This window comes from Tachypleus tridentatus, chromosome 4 (assembly GCF_004210375.1).
Source record: "Tachypleus tridentatus isolate NWPU-2018 chromosome 4, ASM421037v1, whole genome shotgun sequence".
NCBI lineage: Eukaryota > Metazoa > Arthropoda > Merostomata > Xiphosura > Limulidae > Tachypleus > Tachypleus tridentatus.
This window is the reverse complement of record NC_134828.1, coordinates 73,527,834-73,544,814: the sequence shown is the minus strand read 5'-3', so window position 1 is coordinate 73,544,814 and position 16,981 is coordinate 73,527,834. Positions and strand designations below refer to the sequence as shown.

Sequence of the window (16,981 nt, the reverse complement as noted above, 5' to 3'; positions counted from 1 at the left end):
ACCAGATAGAGTGCTTTGAGGAATTCCCAGATGTGGTTGACAAGTGGAATACTCGGCATTGCAAATGTTTGAAGATACAGGGGGTGGACAAAAAAAAATGTCCTCCTTTAAAAATATTGACAAGGTAACAGAAAAATATGTAAAACTATGTTTTTTAGAATGCACTTGATCAGATCTGTTCAAATCTGATCTCAAATCCTACTTTTAACACTGGCTTTCATGAATACCTGAAGTTTCCATTATTTCAGTTACATTTTATCATAAAAAGTGTTATGCATCTACTGTAATTTCTTAAATATCCTTATTATTCCAATTAGCCTACAAAATGATCAAGGGAATACTCAACTGATTTCTGAGTGTAGCCTGGCTCCCATAGATTGTAAGGAACAAAACACTTGATTGAAGGGGCTGTCTTCCTCTGAAGACTCCCTGCTGAGAATTTTCATTATGAGAGTCTGTTCTGTTTGCAATAAGTTGTATGTGTTTAGCACATGAATGGGTTAAATAGTGATAGAATTCTTAAATATTCCATAAAATATTATTATGTATCACAAACTCTTTAAAAGCAGTACATATTATGTATGACAAGATTGTATTAATTAATACAGTTTACACCTGTGGTGTTCTCAGGTTCAATGATTCTAAACAGGTGAGAATTATAAGCACTTTAATAAGAAGTTTAGCATATAGTGTACTGCAGAGTAAACACTCATACTACAGAGTTTATACCATTCACTGTCAATGGAGTTCTCATATTGTATCACATTGAATAACTATTTTTACCTGTTAAACACTTAGTGTAAAGCTGAGTTTGAGTACTTTTGGTGCAAAGCTACTCCAACTATCTGCAATAAGCAATTTCTTTTCTTTTGAAAGATCCTACTAGTGGCTCAGCAGTATAACTGATGGCTAATACCACCAAAAAGCAGGTTTGGATACTTGTAGTGGGCAGAGCACAAATAGCTTGCTGTGTAGCTTTGTGCTTAAACAACAAACACAAATTCTTTGAAACAAAATCAGTTTAAAATAAGATGTAGACATGTAGAAGTGAAAAATAATTTGTTGGTTGGGGTTTTATGGGTAAAGTAATAAACAACTTTATCAAACACCAGTCAAATACATTTCATTCAAATAGAAGATAATGTGTAAAATACATATATAGATATAAAAATAAAACAGTTTTGTAAAGAAGATTTAAAAATAACATCCCCAGCTCAGGGTGAATGAAGACATGATAGATCTTAAATATAGAACTGTTATCCACCACTCCCAAAAAGTAGAAGAAAGGGACACAGAAAATGTTATGTGCCCTTATACACTTGATTTTAAGCTATTTATATGAAACCTATTAACGAAGAGCATTTCTTTGAATTTTGTCTCAGTAACAACATATATATGAAGTACCCAGACTGTGTTTGTGTTCAAGGTGCAATTCCTTTTGGTAGCAGATGCTCGTGTAAATGATTTAGATTCATTTCTGGGCCATTCAAGGTTGTTGGCAGTCAAGCATTCACCATTTGTACTCAATTCAAATAATACAAGAGGTGAGAACTGTTACAGTTGACACACTGTGATTCCAGTTGACTCTTTACTATTGTGGAGTGTCCTAATCACTGATGGTTAAAAAAAAAAAGCCGACAAAACTTGCGATATGTGACTAAACGATACAACTTAGATATCTACACTTTATAATAGCAGGAACACTCTAGTCAGCTGAAATGTTTCATTTTTCTGATAGTTGATGTCACTTGATTAAAACGTTCAACAAGAATTTGATTCAGGGAGTTTAAGAAGACCCCTTTCACCAGTAACACCCATTGATGAATTTAAGGCAAACTTTTTTACTCAACAGTATAAGCGGATGAATTATCAATCTTTTATTACCATAACAAACACGGATTTTTTCTGCTTGTTGGGCAACTTGCATGCTACACCAAACAACTTTTCTGGGGGGAAGTTATTAGATACTGAACAGTTAAAATGAAGATACGTTTTTTTTGTTTTTTTTTCATGGGTACCCATTGCTTAACTGAATAATGTTTTTGAAACAGATAATCTAAATTTAAAGTAACTTGAAATTTCATCGTGCTGTTAGTTGCCCAATTGAAACTTTTACTTTCATTTTTCGAATGAATGAACTAATACCAAGAAACTTCAACGATCAAACTGACTAAAAATACAAAATATTATTTATAAATAATGATTTATATATTTCTTTCTTACTCGTAACAATTGTTCAAATACCGTATTAACATAAACACAATTTGAATACATTAGTGTGTAGAAATTGGCGATAAAACAGTATTTTCCTGATTTGTCTCGATATTTTTTCCCAATAAACATGATTTTCTCAATACAGGGAGGAAGTTTGAGAGTCCTAGTACACCACTGCTATACCTTATACCCAGTACAACGTGTGTGTGCGTATATATACACTGAGTAGGGGTTAATAGGGCGAGCTCTACTTTTAAGATTGTTTAGCTAACAAAACTCTATGCAAACCAAGTACCCTTTACCACACCTAAGCTCTTTGCTGGTAATGTAAAAAACTGGAAGTGGGAGAATAATAAGAAAAGTTATTTATTAACGTTGTGTGTAGGGACGTTGCGTCTAAGAAATCAGTTAAAATAGGATTTTAGGAGGTGGAGTACAGATATTAAGAATCTTTTAGTATTTCCAACATTATTTCATGATAACTAATAATGCAACTGATTAAACTTGCTTGTTTTTTTTATGTTAACGCAAAGTTACATAAATATTAGCTGAGTTAGTTTTTCCCATATATGAACTTCTAGACTACAGAAAAAGCAGCAAATCAACAGCATTCACCGCCAACCACTCAATAGTAGAATATCGTTGTAGTTCTTATCACGATGAAGCATGATTGTACAGCAACTGTGATGGAAATGCGAACCAATGACTACTTAAATCGACACGCTATTCACCAATCCATGACCAGCCTACTTAATTATAAAATGTCAAAGAAACAATAAGTGGCTGTGTTTATTCTTAATTATAAAGCTACACAATAGATTGTTTGTACCACAGGTATTGAAACCTAATTTTTGGTGTTATAATGCTTCAAGGCTTACCACTAGGGGGTAAATAAGAAGAATGAAGGATGATTGCTCGTACGTTTATTTCCAAACTTACGACACACATTATTTGTTAACTTTTAAAGTTTTTTTTTTAATGTTTAACCATGTCCCACAATGGAACCAGGAGATGTGCCCAGACTTATTGCATTTGCCAGACGTTTAGTGCAAATAAAAATATTGGTTTATTTTGTTTTTAAAAAACTATATGGGTTTTGTAACTTAGCATGTATTTCATTTTATGTTAAACACGTAGATCGTAAAACTGTAAACAAAGCCAAAAATACTAATACATTTATAGCATTTAAAATTATTAATTGAAACAAAAGTCACATACTCTCTAGACCAATGGCCACAAAGTTGTGAAACCACCCGCGCGCAGATTCTTTATATATTGACAATTAACTTTCGAGATATAAAACGCTATGATTCTTTTAATTTTTGGTGGAAATGCGAGAAGAGAATTTCAGATCCGTTTTTCCACGTGGTTCCTGTTCTCCTACACCCCACGACAACGTCCATAGTAAGTATGCTAAAAGTTAAAGCATCTTTTACTTATAGCGGTACCCGTTGAAGAATTCAACAAATACTTAATAAACATGTAATATTTTTATTTAAGACAGTTCAACATACACACACAGAAAAGATAAATATTTTTCGTTTCGGTTATTACTAGTTTTGAATAATCACATTAACTCTGAAAAGCAGTTGAAATGAAATGGCCAGCACTATATGACCACTCTAATTCAGTTCACTTATTTAATAGAGATTTTTATGAATCTCGTTGAAATTACATAACAAGTATGGAAATTATTAGCAGACGTTGATGTATCACTTTAATGGTGAACATATATATACTCCATTACTATGAAAGACGTTTACGTGATACATAAACATTAACCCTGGAACAACAGCAAAGACGAAAGAAATAGCAAATTTAGTATTAATATGGGTAATTGAAAGTTAAAAAGTATGTACATGTACGAAACTGTTTTCTATTCATACCCTAAAGTCAAGTCATTTCTTCGTCACCCATCGAACACAAATAACACAGATGTATCAAAAGTCTTTCCGAAAAAAACACTTTCCTATAGGTGGCATGATTTTTATATAAATAGAAACGTTGCATAACATGATTATCAAACAACTAAAGCATATATCTGTAGGTATTGAAGCTACATAAATAAATACGAAAATTAATAAATAATAAAACATGTAATTTTAGAAAATGTATAACAAATTTTATATATATATTATCCCTGTCAATACATATTTCTATTTCTATACAAATTTATTTTTTCTTTTTCAGCAGGAGAAATTATCTTCACTAGCTAGCGTAAATAATTCATAACATATCAGAAATGTTCAAGAGAAAAACTATATTTTTCTTTCGACAAAATCATATATTAAAATGATTTCAATTACAGGAAATTCAAGCGAAAGTCAAGAATAACGTACTAGCACAAGCAGTTAAAATCGTTTATTTAAATATAATATATATAAAAATTGTTTAAAACTTCTGTCTGAGTGTGTGTTTCTTATAGAAAAGCCACATCGGGCTTCTGCTTTGTCTGCCAAGGGGTACAAAACCCCTGATTTTAGCATTGTAAGTCCAAATACTTACCGTTGTTCCAGAGAGGGACTTACAAACAACAACAATTTCTGAATAGTTTTTGTATTTTCACTGCTAACTAACCATCATCAGTATACTTTCAGTCATGTGACGTCAGTATGGATAAACGTTTAAGTAAATTAGTATGTAAAGGATAAAACACAATAAATATTTTTAGGTTTTTAAAGACAGAAACATTAACAAACACAAGAATATATATATTTATTCGTATCATACATTAATCAAAAATACCAGACATACCACCAGTTTCAGTGTAACAATATTGCAGTAAATAGAAAAGTTTATCCTCAGAATTTATTGCACAAATTAAAAAAATAATTACTTATTATCTACATGATAAAATATTTAGTATTCCTTGTGCCCCAAGTAGAGTTTACTCAGTTACATTTTTAGCACTTAAAATAAGCATATTTTTAGATGTAAAAAAACAAAAAACCTATACAATTATCATACATTTCGATATACGAAAAAAACAAACAAAAAACAACAGCAACAAAAAGCAAAAACACACGTAGTCATCAGCCCAAGTTCATGGGTTAGACCATTATTTGATGGTTCTAAATAAGCCTGCTATTGTACTTCACGTGTCATAGGGCATAAATTATCTTTAGATATCCAACATGTTTACACTTGTGTAATTTAATCTTGTTTTATGTTGATTTAAAATGAACTAAATTCATGGTATTTCACAAGTCGGAAGTAGATATAAAAATACAATAGAAACTGAACTCGAAACAGCTAAATACCCAAGTTCCTTATTCTAGCTTTTCTTTAAAGCCTATTTTTTTTTGTTACAACCTGAGAAATCAATGAAAAGAACAAGCGTAACTTCAGAACAGACCACAATTGTCTAACAACTCCACCTGGTAGCTAGAAGTCCAGGTTTTCAGGACATATTCCTATACATAACTAACGCTATTAAGAAAAAAGCAAAGAATCAGCAAGTTTTCATTTATAGCAATATTCAACAACAATGATACATACACTCATTAGCAGACTTACAACATGTTAATTAGGGCTGCGTCATTGCGGTTACAACCTCAATACACGAAACATTAAATGAAATAACATTTCACAACAAAAGTATAATTATTTCGTTACGGCTTCTAGTGAACATACATCGTCAAACTACTTGTTTGATGAACTTCAAACTCAGGATACGTTCCTACCTATAGAAAGACTGCAATCAATACTTGGAATCCTTCAATGTCAGCCAGCGTTAGTTACGGGCAAATTGGTCATAAAATTCAAGCGAGGTCTCTAAACTGGATAAATTAAAACTAAGTTTGCGCATAATTTGTGACGACCTCTAATTTTATCAAGGTTTTTCGCCTTTGATATTTAAAGTAATATTTTGTCAAATATGAAAAAAAAACAACAACAAAAAACATTAAAATGTATATATAATCATTAGTCCAAGTTAATGTTGGGAAAAGAAGATTTGAAAAGGATAATCCATTAAGCAGTATATACAATCAATTTATATGTAACAGTTTCCTAAAGCTACAATAGCCTCATATGATAATAATTACACAACACTGAAAATGTGAGATATTTGAAATATATATAAAGAAAAACACGTGTGTCGAAACATTGTCTTTTAGATAATATTCCCGAAAACAGGTAATATATATATACACACACACACACGTACATCTTGCTGAAAATATATACTTATATCTGCTCCTAAGTTACATTTCAAGAATTTGATATCAAACTTCAATTGAAAATGTAATTTTCCCAGTTGTTGTTGTTCTACAATGTTTCATTCCAAATGTTATTTACACAACAAATGATAATAAACAAACATATTTCCTAGGTAATAACAATAATTATACATAACTGACTCGCACAAACGTGTAATTTACTGACATTTTCAGTAGACTATTAATTTTCTCATGAAATACCGCGGCTAAACAACTAAGTCAAACAAGGGCAAGTTTTAATGTTGTCATTTCAGTATAAATGTAAAGCACAGTGAATTGACTGTTTTTGTAATAACTTAAATGTTGAAATTTCGAATACTGTCCTTGTAAAACTGACGAAAAAGCTACCACTTTTTTTTTTTTTTTTGCAATATCTTTATAAAGAAAATAATTAATTATGACATGCCGGACATCTTAATACTTTTGAATAAAATATTGTCAGCACAATTCACAGCTTTATTAGCTGTAATGATTAAGTAAACTACAAAATAAAAAACAACATAATAAAATACTTACACGAATTCGATATTTCTTAGCTTTCAAACACCACTCACACACACACTTAAATATGAGATAACTGAAAGATTCTTGAATATTCTGAGTTTTTGGTTTAGTAAACGATTCTTAGTTTCTTTCAGTAAACATTTAGATAAGCAAACAACGTGAACGTATTGTACACACAAAATTCAACCGATTTACACTAAATTTTAAAAAAATCATACAATAAAAACATTTATTTATTTTTAATCCTAGAAGACGCTCTAAACCAGCGGTACTCATATTATGGACGCCCTCTACAGGAAAATTTATGTGCAATTTTTTATAGTAAAGCTACATTGGGCTGTCTGTCCGAAAGGAATCAAACCCATGATTTTAGCGTTGTAAGTACGAAGATTTACCGCTATCCCACCAGAAAAGTACAGTGCTGGTTGCGCGTCAACATTTTTGAGTAGGAAGTTTTGGCAATTAAAAAAAAAAACTTCTCAGAAAAATAATCCAAACAAATAAATTAGAAAATATCATATATAGTTTCTGTTTATCTTACATTACTGACCGTGACACATTTTTTTTAAATTTAGGTCACTCTTTACCAACAAGTGGTGGGATTAACCCTAACATTATAACACACCAACGACTGAAAAGGGTAAGCAAGTTCAGAGCTTGGTTTCAATTCCACTAGCCGCAGATTGCAAGTTAGGTGTCTAACTACTCTGCCATGCCAAGCCCTCACACTTACACTTGATGGTGCTTTACCACAGCAATATCTTAAGTGGTAAATTATGGGGTGGCGCTTTTTTTTTTTTTTAAGTTCCTTAGTGAGGTTCACTTTGACAAAGTGCTTTCGATGAACTACTTACCTTACACGAAAACAAATTAATCTACAGGTAAAAATGAAATGTTGGCTCCTATAAAATGTCAGTCAGCCTAATGTCGATACAGTGCTTAACTGTTTTATTCCCACTAGGTGATGATAAAATATGAAATATTGTGATAATCAATAAACATTATTATAATTAATCACAAATATAAATTAAAAATTATGTTATGCCCTACCCACGCAAAAAAACAAAAACACAAGTAATTAAAAATGACACCATGAAATAAATTCAGTTGTTTCACACGTTCGTAACTTTTGCTATTTATTTAACAAAACTTTATAGTGATAGTGAAAACAACCAAAACATATATTTAGATAGTGCTGTGAACTATACGGAAATATAACTTAAAGTAAAAATAACTAAATCATGTTACATGTACAGGTTAGATTTTGATAACATGAAACAAACGTATTGATACAATTTATTTTCGCAGATGATTACAACGGCCTTCATGATTCGATACTTCGGTTCAGGCTGCTGGTTAAACTTCCAAACAGTCCTCGTATTATTGACTTTAAACCCTGTAATGTAGGAATACTTATAATGATAAACAATTTCTTTGGGATTTATTAATAACAAAGAAATACTGTAGCTTTAAAACAATTAATATTTCAGACCAGAATAATAGACAGTTAGTATACGTATTTTGTATTGTACAATTTTCAACACTTGTAACAATAACTACAAAACTGTAGTAAAACATTGACATTATGAAATGAAACACCATAATACTGTGATCTGAATTACATCGAACATTTAGTCTTAACGTTTTAGTACTGATAAACTACTTGTAACCTTTTGTATCCATACAAATGAAGCAACATTTAATTTAATGAACCCTTATGATATATTCATGCAGATAAAATTTATGTAATTTAGTCATCTATAACAGAATGCTATTTGATCCCTGGATCGTTCAACACATGCTTCTAATGTAATCTACTGTAAAACCCAAATGAAACTTTATTTACAACTGTCAGAGTATTCAGTTGTATACTTTAAAAAAAATGTGTAAAGTGTTTAGTTATAAACTTAAGTCTATTCTCAATTTGTTCACCATACCTTCCTTTGTTGACCTTCGCAATTCTTTCTAGCTAAGGCTTCTCGATGAGCGTCAAGACACTTCTGGTAACGAAGCTGTAGAAAATATTAATTACAGACAAAAAAGTTAATGCTAGATCGTTAGATTGGATGCAAAAGGTAATGTGAATTAATATTAGGGCGACAGTTGGGTAAGTTTTCACACAAAAATAAAGAGAATGCCGTGATGCTAACGCAATAACATATTGAAACATGTACTGTGTAGAGGATTGTTCCAATTTACAGTGTACTATTAAATGTTAGCTTTAGTTCTTTAAGATATGTGTGAAATTAAGGTGGAGTTTATTCATTTCGAATGTCATACGGTAATTGTGACAACTTTTTATTTTTTGTTGTTGCAAAGCTGCGCAATGGGATATAAAAACGGTGTCCGTTGCGGGAATCGCACTCTGAATTCTAGAGTTATAAGCTTTGAAGTTTATCATTGGACCATCAGTTAACTACTCTTTGAAGTAAGCATTCCTTAATGAAACAGATCATAATTTATAGATACATGAACATATTACAAATGTTGACTTATATCCTAGCAATACTGTTGTTTTTATGCTCAGAGTTGTTTAAATCTTTATAGTATTATAAAGCTGGATTACTGGCTTTAGTAGTCCGTTATTGTGATCCAAAAGACTTCCAACTGCATTAGGCCTGCAACCAAAAAAATGATTTTGATTTGACTGCAGTATCAAACTCTATAAAACAAAACCAAATTAATCTACAACGGCGAAAGATAACCAAACCACCGGAATTATGTTTAGCTGAAAAGCTTCACAGCTTCGGTAAATGTCTCGAAATGACCAATGAAAGTAAGATTGGCTGTATAAGTAAAGCCTAGAACATGCCGGCTTTCAAATATCAAAACATATAAATCTCCATTCAGGGTTATCGATCTAACTGGCTAACGTGCGCTGTTTAGTCGGAAACTGTATATCTCAGACGGTCAAGGTACGAATATATTTTTTGGTGTAAGCGAAGAGGTGTTAGATTACATAAACGTGTGTTATCTCAATAAAGCGGAATTGTAATCTAATAGCAGGTCCGCTTTGCTTAACGATGTTAGAAATAAAAACATTGATTAAAATAAACAGATATAAATATATGGACAGATATACAGGTTTTGGAAAATTGACTGTTGAAGGTTTAGAGAAATATTTCATTAAGTCTCTGGTCAGAACTGTTTTATTGTATCAATATCCAAGCACAAAGAAAAAACAAACAAACCAGTAGACAAGAATCAAGAATAATTATTTTAGTTGATATGAATAATGTTTTAAAACATTTCAAATCGTTCAGCTTGTGTGATATATATCAAAAATTAGTACTTGCTTAAAATCGAAGGTTTCAATTAAACATAGGTGCATTACGTAATTGATTTGTAGTCTCTTGTTTTTTCAAGACCCACGAAACAAGATTGGCTCATCTCTATCTTCTCTCGTAACTTTCAGATATTATTCTTCAATATCTAACATTCAGTTGGTTAAATCGGGGGACATACGTCATGATTTTAAGCGCCACTACTCTTGAGTAGTTATACAGCGATCTTTACTTGGTTGCAAGGATATGATATACTCACAAAAGGTTTAATTATTATGCTGACAATAAACCTGAATCGGTATATCTGGTTGTTTCCTCACCTTGCAAGCTGCTTCAATTGTTTTGCAAAGTGGTCCTGAGGAAGGCTCACAATGGAACACGTAGGCAATAAACTGGTCATCTGCTGTGTGCATGATGAAAGCACAGTGCCTGTGAACAAGGGGGAATAATAAATCTCACTAGCTCCTTTGTATATCTTATATTCTATACACATTTAGTGCCTTTATTTTCTATACATTCACTATCTATAGAATTCGAATATATTACCTCATATAAACTTATATATAATTTCATATATTATTTCGTAAGATAACAAGAGTCTTAACTAGTAATTACATATATTTGATAGATCTACTATTAGGCTAAGGTTATTTAAAGTTTTTATCATAAATAAATTAAAACATAACGAGAAAGTGCTTACTTCACTATTTGTCCAATACCCAGAAAGGTCAGGTAGCGCACCCTACATTCAGCTAGCAGTCTTGGATCAGGCTGTTCAAGATTAGAAATGTAAAACGAATGGAACATACAAAGCTTGATTCTAATAAAAGTTTTAAAAAACAGTTGCTGTGCAGAAATGTTAAACATAAGCCAACTGACTGTCAATAAATATGTTGCAAAATATAATTCAATATTTGTTTAGTTCTAATTAGCGATATATACTTACACCTATTTTCGAAATGGCGATAGTAGAGGGCGACACGACAACATCAACATATCGGTAGGCTTCAGATGGTACTGATACTACCAGCTCACTGATAGCACTGTTGATGACGTCCATACCAGAAGGTTTTAGCACCAATGTAGTTCCCAAATAGTAAGCTTTAATAATTTTTCTTGGTTCTTCCATAGGAGTAGGAAAAGACTGACCTATGCAGTAAGATACGTAGATACGTAGTGTTTGATTGAAATATACGGCTTTTGTACATCAAGCATATGAGGGAATGATAAGCAGCCAAACAAACATACACATATCTCCCTTACGGTTTCTAAAGTACACAAGAATTGATATATATTTTTTAATATACAAGTGTTAAGCAAGGTGATTTCAATCTAAACTTAGATATTATGACATAAATATGCAAGCATTTCTAGAAGTGCTCGTGATAACTATTCTACAGATTATGTGGGCAAGTGGACAAATGCTTATAAAATAATTCTATAAAATGCTTAATTATATGTTGATATCTTAGATTGGTTTGTTTTTGAACATGCCATTTACTACAGAGTACTTAAACCAGTACGAATCTAAAATACAGTGCTATAAACGTTTCCCAAATTAAATTAATAAATATTATTACAAACAACACTTTTTAAATTAATATTGTGAAGTGCATAGTGCGAGAGCTAAAATATTATTAAACTGCACATTTTATGATTAAGTTCCCCCCCCCAATAAATCTATAAGGAACAAAAAGTCAAATAAATGACGAAAGAAACTTAAAGTTTGATTTTTTTATTTCATATAAAATTTATAACTTTACAAATTGAAAAACAAGGTGCCAAAGTTTGGGATGTTCATGATATTAGTGAAGGGGAAAATCATTCTTAAGAATTTAAAAACTACGAAATATCGCATAAACGACTTCACAAGTATAATCACGTTTAATTTTTTAACATATATACATTTCTAAACCTATTTCCTCTTGTCAGTACTCGTTATAATTTTTTAATTTTTAGGTATATTTTGGCTGAAAAATCAACACCATATATGATGACTCACTGAGGGGTGAAAATATTAAAATGATTTTGAATACTGAAATCAGCAAATCACGTGACAACTAAAGTTGCGGTAAATATATCAGAATAACATACGACACTGTTTGGCATTCAGTAATTAATGTGGTGACACCGATAATCGATCGTTTTTCGTAAGGTGTCTATCAGCTCTTTCCGGAGCATTAGGTAAAGATCGTTAATATTTTTTTTTTCTGATCAGAAATTTAGAATTTCCAAGACAGTGTTATCCCTTATAATAACTTAATGGCATTGGAAAACAAAGAGATGGATTATCTTGGGGTACAGGATTAAACATAAAACAACCTGCAGTTAGTATCGTTTAAATAACATTTTTGCGAATTCCTAAGAGAGTAAATAAAGAATGTAGTGTCAAAACATGCAATAAGCCTAATCATCTCATGAGAGATATGATAATTATAACCTTGATTCGCAAGCTTGGGAAAGGTGCTCATCCCATAACAACTGTTGTTGTAACAAATGGCTTATGTAAATAGTGTTCTGACAGCTACTGTGTTATTTATGCCCTAATAGGTCTGAAGAGCTCTGAATTGAGCGAAATGTGTCGTTGACTATGGATATGGTGAACATAGTACGGTTTGTTTTGTTCTGAATTTCGCGCAAAGCTACACGAGGGCTATTTACGCTGGCCGTCCCGAATTTAGCAGTGTAATACTAGAGGGAAGGCAACTAGTTATCACCACTCTTTTATCAACGAATAGTGGGATTGGCCAAACATTATAACGGCCCCACGGCTGAAAGGGCGAGCATGTTTGGTGTGACGGGGAACATTGTATGCTTCAAATACTATTATTTTACGTTTGTCTAATTCTTGAAAATTCCCAAGGAATTAGATAAATGACGTAGATTTTAAAAATATAATAGACGTAATACTAACGTCCTATAAAATATAATAAAGTATACTAGTATTTAATCTGCACTTATTTTTCAACAGTAACCTTAGTTCCTTTTAACTATTTTTTATTAGAAACATAAATTTTAACTTTTTTCTTTGTTAAATCTATACTGTTTTTCTGTCTGTTACGAACAAATTTTAGACTCTCTGAACTCTGATAACCAAGAAAATTTTAGAGTTCTTGAGTATGCAATAGAGAGTCCTAAATCCCCTTACTTTATTCATTTTATCATTTTCAACGAGTTTGAGAATCGTTTTAATCCTGAAGGAAGAGAAATATCATGCATGGCGTAATTACCCTTACTAGTTCGTTAGAAAATTCGTGTTATATTTCATTACTTATATTTTTAATTACATCTTATCTTTATCAATTTTAAGAAAAAATGGTATTTCTTCTCTACGTATTTCACTTTTCATCTTTGATATAGATAACTAACTGATAACAAAATTTGTAGATTCTGACACGTCTGTTGAATAAATGTTTACAGTGTTGTAATACTGTTGTTACTAAATTACACTCCAGCTTCCATATGATGAATCTCTTATCAGATTTCAAACTTGTCAGTAGTTGTGTTAATTGTTAAGAAATATTCAGAACACTGAACAAACCTTTGCCATGAATATTTGAAAGATGTCTTTTAATAGTTAATTTTATATCTTTGATTGAGTATTTTATTTAAATATATAGATCAGTAGACTTACCATTGTAAGCATTTCTTGAATTCATATGCCGCAGACGTCTTTGCTCTACGGGTAAGTTGGTAGGCCTAGCAGCTGCTGCTTTTATTCCCTGCCTTTCGGCTTTCATCGCTGGCTTTGAAGCAACATGGGTAACAGGATTTGCAATCTTTTGTTGGTAGCTACGTTCTAGCATGATTTTTTTGCACAAGTCTCTCAATGTATTGGCGATAATTCGTGCAGGGATGTCACAGCGGAAGACGTGGCACATCTGCTTCCGAGTAACACGATCTCGTGCAACGTAGGCAAAATCCCTGTAGTTAAATTCCATACGGAATTGTGAAAACCGGGAATTCAAAGTGAATTTTTTTAAAAAAAGAACACAAAAAACAAGTGTGACTTATGTTATAAAACACATGAACGTGATTGTTGAAAATTATAATACATTTAACCTTTACAATTCACTCAACTAATTTGTTCTTCCACTGAATAATTATAATAATGACATAACACTAGGCTTAAATCTGGAGTTTATCTTATTGCATTATAATAGTTATATTTGTCATAAGACCGTAATATTAAGTTTATTTTATTCTAAAACACTAAGTTGTTTATTAGGTCCCTTTGAGTTTTCCGAGCAGAATATTTCTTATGTTCTAGCTGGTCTGACGAATTCTAATACTGAACGAAAAGAATCGGCGGCAATGGATATTGAGAAAATAATGTGACTGAAATACCATTATACACTCTTCAGCTTCATAAAAGCGTAATTAACTGAATAAATAGAGCAGTATCTAAAAATAGCGTGCTTGAAATACTGTTATACACTCTTCTGCTATGGAAAGTCCTAAAGGACTAAATAATAAAGTAGTCTTTAAAAATACAGTAAGCCTAATATCAATGTCTTACGACAAAAGGAATTGATTACGATCGCACTTCACCAACAAAAGGTGTTCGCATTATAATAGTTGTGAATGCATTTATTTTTAGTTTTTGAAGCAGCATTTTATTTCTAGAATGAGACACACCGAATAGCAATAAGTGTTTCGAAAAGTTACCAGTAATCAGCCTATCAAACTAAACATTAAACATGCGATTAACTGATGTTTTACTAACTGATTAAGACAAGTTTGGATAATCAGCTTTTAAGACAGGTGAGAGGTTTCCGCTGTTATGTATGAACGAACATAACCCGAACATGTTTGGTTACTTATTTTTTCATTTGAAGAAATCATCAGTATTGATATTTAAAACAAGAAATAAAACATTACAATGTAATTCTCAATGACGAAATTATTATAATTCAATATTTTAATGAAACAAAACATGCAAGCAATTAAATACATTTTAGCGATAAATGCTTGGATTTAAAATTCCACAGAAGTTTAAAAAGTATAATAAATGAAAATTAGAATATAGTATTAGAAGACATTAGTTTTAAATGAAGTAAAACAAGATACTTTCTGTTGTATGAAAAATTATTCCATTTTAATCACCAAAAACAACAAAAAATATTTAGAGAAACTAAGTACCTTTCTCTGTATTAAAGGTTTGTTCCAAACAATTTATCAGAAAGCACGAAAAGATGGAGAAAACAAAAAAATTAAGTTAGTTACTGAAGAACTAAGGACTTAATTATTATTAACAAATTGATCTATCTGTTTATCTATTTTTATTCGTTCTGAATATCCTTTAACCTATCTTCATTTCCTGTTTTCGTTACTGTATTTTTTTCAAACATAGAATAATGTTGAAATGACCTGGTTTTATTTTTTTGTTATTCTAACCTTAATAGATTATCTTAAATAAATTCAAGTAAAGTGATTGCAGTAATTAAATAAACTTTAATACCATTAAGCCTAAACAAGAAAAAAATTATTGATTTGCAAAAATAATGAAACATTCCAGTATTTATATTTATGGCAAAGTTATCATTGAACGTCCTTAATTTTCAACTGACGAAAGGTGACCATTCAGCAGCATTTTTCCACCCACAGTACACGCTAAGAGATTGATTTCCACTCTTACAATGCATCTCCAGTTTAAAGCGCGAGGAAAATTTTGTGGTATCATGCGGATTCGAATCTTTCTCAACAGCTCTAAAATCCAAAGCTAACTTATTCATAAAAATATAAAATGTCATTTTTTAAAAAAATACAAATGAAATTCGATGCTGTAAAATTTAGTTTACAAATGATAGATATTTCAACTTTAATTAAAATAACTATATTTGTATTTCATTGGTTCTGTTTATGGAAACATTTATTTCATTTGAAAATAACATTTTTCATTCTGACTTTAATCCACTGTGAGATATCGTATTAATAACTCTAAATGTTCATCATATTTTATAAACGTAATTTAATATCACCATGCAGACTCCCAGATACACTACTGTATACGGTGGGTATAGAACAGATATCCCATTGTGTAGCTTATGCTTTATTCCAAATAAGAACAAAACACACACACAATAAAATATCATTGTGAATTGCTTTATATTCTAGAGCTGTTGTTGAAATTTTAAATTTTGTTATTAATTTCAATTTTACTTTCATTATAAAATGTAAGTTAATAATTTATCTTAAAATATTGGTTTAACTATAATCTGAACTACTCATTTGACAAGAGGAACATAAACTTGAAGTGCAGTTAACACTGAAGTACTGTCTCTGAAAACATGGAGTGAAAAACGTATCGTTTACTTTATTGTTTTATATCTATTTTTCTAGATTTATTTAAAACATTTGAAATGAAATTATATATATGTTCATGCATATTCTACTGTTTGTAAAAACTGGTACATTAGTTCTTTGCATCAGCTACTCATATTCTTGACATAATAAGATCGTTTTTAAATGTAAAATCGGTACAGATATAATGCTAACTGAAATTTAGATTGCTTCCATATTTCTAATATCTTAATAACAGTTACTAAAATTACTTGTAATGTTTTATATGAATCTCCTTCCACACTTGTTATACGTTGACGAAGATCACAGATAATCACGAAACTGAAATAATCATTAAGGATGAATTTTCAGTGAAAAACGAATGAAGTTAGAAAAACGTTTCGGTTTAAATCTCCAAATCTTTAATGAAGAAAAGAAAACGATTATCGAAACTTCGTCCTCTTATTACGTTAATTG

The 16,981-nt window shown here is 31.0% G+C and overlaps 1 protein-coding gene across 2 annotated transcripts in view; it reads right to left on the bottom strand.

Annotated features, from left to right (window-relative positions):
* Positions 1 to 6,785: 6,785 nt before the first annotated feature.
* Positions 6,786 to 16,981, bottom strand: part of LOC143249433 (protein Fe65 homolog) — a 42,486-nt gene continuing 32,290 nt past the window's right edge. Inside the window, exons 10-15 of one of the 2 annotated variants that reach the window (XM_076499270.1) lie at positions 13,857 to 14,146; positions 11,169 to 11,371; positions 10,923 to 10,993; positions 10,543 to 10,651; positions 8,876 to 8,950; positions 6,786 to 8,334 (exon numbers count right to left, since the gene is read on the bottom strand). In XM_076499270.1, the coding sequence (XP_076355385.1) occupies positions 8,263 to 8,334; positions 8,876 to 8,950; positions 10,543 to 10,651; positions 10,923 to 10,993; positions 11,169 to 11,371; positions 13,857 to 14,146 (820 nt within the window). In that variant the 3' untranslated portion in view covers positions 6,786 to 8,262. The remainder of the gene's footprint in view (positions 8,335 to 8,875; positions 8,951 to 10,542; positions 10,652 to 10,922; positions 10,994 to 11,168; positions 11,372 to 13,856; positions 14,147 to 16,981) is intronic. The other variant, XM_076499271.1, reaches the window with a different exon arrangement.